Below are 7703 nucleotides of genomic sequence, written 5' to 3'. Positions count from 1 at the left end.
ATGTCTATTAGAGCCCCAGATACAAATTCATAGCTGTATACAAAATCAATTAAAACCGGACAATTAGAAACATTTTATTATAAAATATTTGATGCAAAGCTAAATCTCATTGTGAATAGGTCATAAATAGCTTTTGCCAACCTGACAAAAATAATATCAAGGTAGTATTTTGCTAGTAACCTTGTTTACGGCGTTAATATTATTCTTGACGCATGGAATACAAATTAGGAGCACCGCTCGTACCACCTAACAAGTTCAAGGTGGTAAATATTATATTTGGTCTAGGATTTCAGGTCTATTGTTGTTTAGCAATAAAACATGAAATTTTTAATTTTGTTTGTGTTTACTGTAATAGTAATCTTGAATGAAAGTAAGTTTGTAGTTATTACCTTTATATATTTTCTGTTAATACTAAAAATTAAAGCAGTATGAAACTTTAGTAAATTTCCAGAAAGCTGTATAAATCGAAAATAGTACTCGTAACACCTACCAGATAGAACGTAAAATAGAATCGTAAATGTCCTAAAATTGAAGACTGGAATTTTCAATTTCTATTGGTTAAAATTTTAACTTCTCTCATTGGTTAAAGCAAATATATTAAAAGGACCTTGGGGAAGGGTTGGAAAACCTTCCATATCGATCTTTTTTTAGGTATACAGAGTAGTAATGGATACAGGACATACATATATACAGAGAGACATGCACTTGTTTTTTGTATTGAATGATATACTCTTAATTCAGTCAAGAGATGAGATTAATGCATGTCCTATTCTTGTATGGTATACCAGATAAATACTTTAAAGTGATTAGTTCTAAGTAAGAGTTAAATATTGCCATGGCTAAGTTAAGAGATGAGGTTTGTTGTTCTTTTTGCTGTGAATCAGGAGTCACGCAGGGCTGTTATTTATTTATATTTATGTTGATCGTTTTGTTGTACTTTGCCCGATAGAACACGGGAAAAGCTTATGATAGAGCATGATATTTAATCAAAAGACAAAACCCTCCTAGTCTTAGAATACACTTATAACATGAGTGAAATTAAAAAAAGGGAATAGTTGTGGGAAAAGTCAAAGTCATGGCCAATTGTAGAAAAAAGCCAAGACAGATTGTTCAATTAAGTGGGCAGCCCTGTCAAGGTTAATTTTACCCCTTTGATTGTCAGATATCTTTGGAAATCAAAGGTTATTGAACTCAGTGACCTAGAGTAGGAATAAATAGAGGGAGAGGTCATGTTCAGAAACGTGAAGTTATATCACGTTTTTTTTTCACAATTGGGAGAGGAATGTAAGTATTAGAACCAAGATTAGAATATTGGATACTCCAATAATGACAGTGGTCAAGTTTAAATAGGAAATGTGGGTGCTTCGGAAGACAGACGAGGCCTTGTTAGATGTTTTTCAAAGGAATTGTCTACAAATGAATTTGGGCACCCTTTTGACTGGCTGTATTTTAAGCTTTACGAATACTGCAGTCCTATCCCGCTTGTTAGGTATAGAAAGAAAGAAGGGTCGAGATGATAAGGACACATTTGGTGAATGAAGGATGATAGATTATAAAAGATCGTCCTAAGGTCCCTTCATCTAGGACCAAACAAAAAGCACATCGTCAAAATAGAGTTTGAAAAGGTCATAAAAAAAGAAAAAGGTGGTGGGGTATTTTGTGAGGGTAAAATGAGGGATAATTTTTATTAGATTAGGAATGAGGAGGAGTTGGCACAGTTTTTCTGGACTCAGGCACCTTGACTCTACTATATATATATATATATATATATATATATATATATATATATATATATATATATATATATATATATATATATATATATATATATATATATATATATATATATATATATATATATATATATATATATATATATATATATAGGTGATTTCTTTATAGGTGAGCAATAACTGTGTATGTATGCATGTTCTCCACCTCAGTATTTGACGCCCTCTGCGATAACTTTCGAAGATCGGATTCTGAATTTAAAAATAAAACGTATGACCAGAATGTAAAAAGGTGATATGTGAGCGACAAAGAAAATAATAAAATGATTGACAAGATCTTTCTTTGCTTCTAAAAAAATGATTTTTTCAGATTTTCTTTTGTCAAAATTTTAGAGTTTTTTTCCTGACTCTTTTGGCAGACTTTAAATACTGCAAAGGAATTTTGACCTCCGCCCTCCCTGCCTCAAGTTAAGAAAGGAAGGAAGCAAACAACTAAATTGATACGAAGAAATTTTTCTGTTTCAGATGGAGGTGTGCTCTGCACAAACCAGAATTTTCAAAGTGGAGGTCATGGTATTCGATTCTCAAGTCAATCCCTTGCACCAACTGCTTATTTAGTCACTTTTGGAGGTGATATAATTTTTTTCTGCCTTAGTTACTGTATGTAGTTGTAGCACTTGTATGCATAAACAAATGCTGTATGTACATTTGCATGCATATATAAATTACAAATATACATTTTGTTTGCCACCATACTCCGTTGAACGACTGACATTAAAATAATAGATAACAAAAGCGGGTTCTTTTTTGTGAGGATCGAAGAAAATGGTTTGGACTATGAAGAATGAATAAAATCCTGTTTTGAGCACAATTTATTTTTTTATGTCTGTTATGCAGCATACTTTTGTCCATACTTTATTTTTAATGGCATTTATTTCAAATTTATAGAAAACCTAATTTTTAGTATTTTACTGATATGTTAATTCAAAATGATTCGGTAATTGCTGTTGATAACTAGAGAGATTACATTGAAAATTTACAATATCCAATTTAAATCTTTTATTTAGGCATCAGTTTCTACAGGCTCAAACAAAATAGAATGAAAATGAAGATTTATGACGAAAAAGTACCCTTCTTTCAAGAATAAATTAAAAGTCATATATTAATCAGTCTGAAAAACATTCTGAAATTCCAGTTATGTCGAATACTGTTATAATTTTCTTTTTTCGTTGTTAATGTTTCGACAAGTGAAACCACAACCTGTTCGAAATAAAATTTGCTTTCTGGATATTGCAAATAACGCTCTGGCCTTCAAAGGGCTTAGAGGAAGGTGTTAGCTCTACTTTTATTTATAGTAAATCTTGCTCATTTTAAGTGTGACTTTAATATTCCATTAAATTTTTACTCGTTTTAGGATAAGTTCATTTATTTACTACTGTTATCTTTATTCTTTGTATGATAATTCATTTTAGTTTCTGTTGGTTTCTGGTTTCATTTGTTCGTTCATAGTAATTTCTTTTGCTCAAATTTGAATCATTATATGACTTTATTTTTGCTTGTTTTAGATTTTAACATACTTTTAGCTTTCTTTAAGAAACTTTCTTAAAAATTATTTGCTAAATAAGTTCTAGAAAATGACTAATATTAGGACGTGCCAGTGCCCTCGACATGGAGAGTCCAAAGTCCTATTATACTAAAGTCCTAAAATCGTAAGTCCTAAAGTCATTCAGCCCGCCAAGACGTACATCCTGTTTTGCGTTATTGTAAAATTCCACAAAATCGTGGAATTTTGTATTTTTGGCGGAAGAAGGCCTATCAATGATGCATGGACGGATAATAGATGATACGTATATATTAAAAAATGAACTAACCTCCTTTTTATACAATCCTAATAAGGGGGGAATTAATGCCAAGTTTGCTTCTCACTCAATTGGACTATCTGTCTTGGCTTTTTCTACAATTAGCCATGCCTTGATGCCCACAATTATTCAATTTTATTTCAAAAATCAACGGACTCGGGCTAGTTGGAATAGAAACTAAAAGTTATTATGCCCTTTTTAAGTGACCAAAAAGATTGGAGGGCAGGTATCCTCCCTCTCCCACCCTCTCCCAAGAGCATCCTCCCCCAAAAGTTATTTGATTAATACTTTGAAGCGGTTAGTTTTTTCAGCGTAGTTAAAAAACTGTTCAAATTTTTTTTTTTGAAGATTTAGTGGCCCTTCGTTGTCGCTTGAAAAAGGGCTTTAAGCTAGACAATTAGGGTGCAGGTGTCGGGTTTATAGGTATCCTGTGTTTTTCATTAATCACGGTTTTATACCTTCTATATAACTATGTGGAGAGCCAGTCTTTGTCGAGGGTGACTATAGTAATTCTTAAGCAATGCTATTTTTCCTATTAAGCAAGAAATCAGGATTAACCTCCAAAACTGAAATATTTTTAGGTGAGATTTTATTAGTATCTCTGGGGTGGAATTTCTAACGGAGTTTTCCATGGTAACAGATTCCATGGGAGGGAATATTTGTGGGGGAAATATCGAAGAGACATTTTATACCGGAGGGAGGGGATTTCTGGCATTTTTTAATAACAGAAAAAACTGGAAGTAAGGAGCAAAATTAAAACTTAAAAACATAAATTATTCCTTATAGGAGGGCGGATGTTTCTCCTAGAAAATTAATTGAAAATATCCTGGAAGTGTCACTATTACGTGTCTCATTAAGTAACACGATCAGAAAATAAATAAAAAAAAGTTTCAACCAAAAATAAGGAGCAAAATTATAACTTGAAACAAGCAGAAATTTATTCGGTAAGTGAAAGGGGCTACCCCTTCTCAATTAGTTTTTCTCTACTCTATAGTCTTATTTTACTCTAAAAAGCTCTTAAATGGCCCTTTAAGTTTCAAAAATTGTTTTTGAAAAGTTGTAATAGAGAGTTAAACTTCAGTGTAAAAAGCAGGGTATTGAGGAGAGGTAGTTTCTTTCATATACTGAATAATATTTCTTAGTTTTTAGTTTAAAGGTTGTTCTTTACTTTCTGTCGATCTATTTTTAATTGGCTAACATCTTAAAATGAATGTTTTTTTCGTGGAACGGGTAACGAAGCAAAACTTGATGCATTCGTAAAATAGAGACTGGAGTTTTGGTCTTTTAGTACCAGTCATTAGCATGCAAAATCCATTTCTTATTACCTACTACAATTTTTGGGTCCTGTTGGGTTAACAGTTTATTCTTCAATTTAACAACCCAAATTTAGATTCTACACGAAACAGGGAACTCAAAAACAATAAACAATCGTTTTATCCCAAAAACATAATCTGGAGACTAAGATCTGGGAACTTAGGTGCGTATTCAGATCTCTTCTTGAGACTTAGCAAAAGGCTTATAAAAGTTTATAGCTTTAAGTTAACTGACTTATAAAAGTCCTTATAGTCAATCGTTGAGCAGGTTTGGGCTATAGCAGCTAGCATAATGTTACTCGAACTATTAGCCATTGTTTATCACAAGCAACCATTACTCACACATTCTGGCAAATCTCAAATGGTATACAAACGAATAAAAGACAAGCAATCCTGTTAGCCCCAAAGAAACAAAACCTGGGGGTTTTGCTTCAGTGTGTTTTGTGTCCCCGTTATAGGGGAGGATTTCACCAGAACAGTAGAGAACAGGCTAATTGCTATGCGATTTTCAAATACTTACAGGAAAGTTTTTGATTTTAGGAAGACTAAAAAAGGTCACGGTCATTTAGTGCCTAAAAGAATATTTAAAATCCGACAGTAGTGTCGGAAAGAAAGAAAAATCGAAATTTTTTTTTAAGGTGGAGGGTGTATTGTCGATTGGTTGGATAATCACACAAACAAACAAAAAACATACAGACTCCTCGAAGGTAATGAAAAACAAATAGTAACAAAATAGATAAATTAAATTAATGTAAGAAAATAAATTAAACTCAAGCCACAATGAACATAGCAAATAAAGCAAAGCTTTCAGAGGACATTGGTCTTCATAAAAGACAACTTTTCCCACTTTTACCTGTAAGATGAGAAAATATTTTAAAGCTAAAAATTACTGTTTAGAATTATCCTTTCATCGTGTAATTAATGCAACTTTCGATATTTTATAACCTAGGTCAATTTGCACCACATATAATCATTCGCAGTGCTTAAATTATATTATTATTATCATGTAATTATGAAAATGTCAATATTTTAAAACCTAGATCTTGATTTGTAGTGCTTCCATTTGTTCTTCTTCTTCTGATGTTTTTTAATCCGGTGGCTTTGAAAACATTACTCATTGAACGACCAAAAATTAAGTATAAACAGGGATTCGAAGACACTATGACCAGCATGGATAAGCCATGGGAAATGTCTTTCCAAACAGAAGTACCAAGTTTCAAAACCAATAATACTCCGGAAGAGTTAGCTGATGTTACGAAAGAAGGTGTAGTTGCATTTACAATGAATTTAATTTTGTATTATGTTAGGATGGATGAAGGGTGTCTATGATTTTAAGACCAAACATGTTAAGCCTGACAGTGTGAAAAAATATAGCAAACAAGATTATTTCCAGTCAGTAAGACCAAAGTAAGCAGGTGAGTCTTCCACTCTGAAGTCATTGGTACAAAGAGGATAAAAGACAAACTTAAAGAAAAAAATTAAGTGAAAAACCATTTTCTGACTTGAACAGCAAAAAGGTGGCTCAACTACTTATATACTAAACTATTGACTCAACTGAACATATTAATGAACAAAACTCAGAGTTTTAATGAATTAAATCTTAAGCATAGATAGAAATAGAAAGAGTTTAATAAAAGCTAATCCTAAGCATTTAATATGACTTGAAATATCTTTAGGTTCAAAGTGTTACTCAGCGGCAAAAGTAATAGGTATTTAGGATGATGACAGGTTTTTCGTTGCGAAAATCAATAACTGTTATATATATCAAATAGCTAATTGTATAATAAATAATAAACCTTTGTAATACAGATTTTCGTTGTTGTCAAAATGAAACTAGATAGTGATATTATTGCTCAAAAAGAGCGAATTATATCCTGCATATTACTATGTTTGAACCCCCCCCCCCCTCCTTGAGCTTTTCACTATCTATGGTAAACTTCAGTAAGCATTTAACCAAAAGTGATCTTAGATTGCGATTAAATTAAAAAAAAAAGTTTTTTCAACTGAAAGTAAGGAGCAATATTAAAAATTAAGACGAATAGGAAATTATTGCGTATATGTTTGTCCCCTCTCTAATTCCTAGCTCCTTACCATAAAGCTTTTTTTTTAGAAATTTAAGAGAAGCTTATTATTGTAATTAAACGGCCTTTACGGTTCAAGAGTCATTCTTAAAGAATTGGGACAAAATTCAAACTTTAATGTAAAGAGTGAGGTATTGAAAACGGGGAGAACCACCTGATATAAACAGTAATTTCTGTTTTTTTTTAAGTTTTAATGTTTATTTTTACTTTCTGTTGAAAAAGTCTTTTTTATTTAATTTCTAATCGTTTTTTGACTAATCATCGAAAATCCGGTATTCCCTTCGTAGAAAATTCCCTTCCCCCGTGAGAAATTCCTCCGTGGAAAGGTGTTCGAACGTAACACAAAATGGCTAAATTTTCATTGGGAAACTTTGGGAAAAATAAGCGTGGAGGTGGCCCTGGTTGCCCTCAAGTTTTTCTTGTCACTTAAAAATGGTACTAGAACTTTAAATTTCCGTTCAAATGGGCCCATTCACATTGTACTAGGACAACTCGGTCGATATAAACACCCCCCGAGAGAAAAACAATTAGCAAACAAACATGTATCCACGATCTGTTCTGGCAACAATTACTAATTTCATATTTTCGAAGATAAGAGCTTGAAATCTCTACATTACATTCCCTGGTACGCTGAATCTGATGGTGTGATTATCATTAAGATTCTTTGAATTCTAGGGGACGTTTCTCCCTTTTTTCGAATATAAGGCAAATATATTTATA

At 32.2% G+C, this 7703-nt stretch overlaps 1 protein-coding gene across 1 annotated transcript in view; it reads left to right on the top strand.

Annotated features, from left to right (window-relative positions):
• Window positions 1-287: 287 nt before the first annotated feature.
• LOC136028693 (uncharacterized) overlaps window positions 288-7703 on the top strand; it is a 37615-nt gene continuing 30199 nt past the window's right edge. The window contains exons 1-3 of the mRNA XM_065706521.1: window positions 288-370; window positions 2256-2360; window positions 5957-6166. Of these exons, the coding sequence (XP_065562593.1) occupies window positions 319-370; window positions 2256-2360; window positions 5957-6166 (367 nt within the window). The 5' untranslated portion in view covers window positions 288-318. The remainder of the gene's footprint in view (window positions 371-2255; window positions 2361-5956; window positions 6167-7703) is intronic.

This window comes from Artemia franciscana, chromosome 7 (genome assembly GCF_032884065.1).
Source record: "Artemia franciscana chromosome 7, ASM3288406v1, whole genome shotgun sequence".
In the NCBI taxonomy this organism is placed as follows: domain Eukaryota; kingdom Metazoa; phylum Arthropoda; class Branchiopoda; order Anostraca; family Artemiidae; genus Artemia; species Artemia franciscana.
This window is presented reverse-complemented; position numbering and strand designations above follow the sequence as displayed.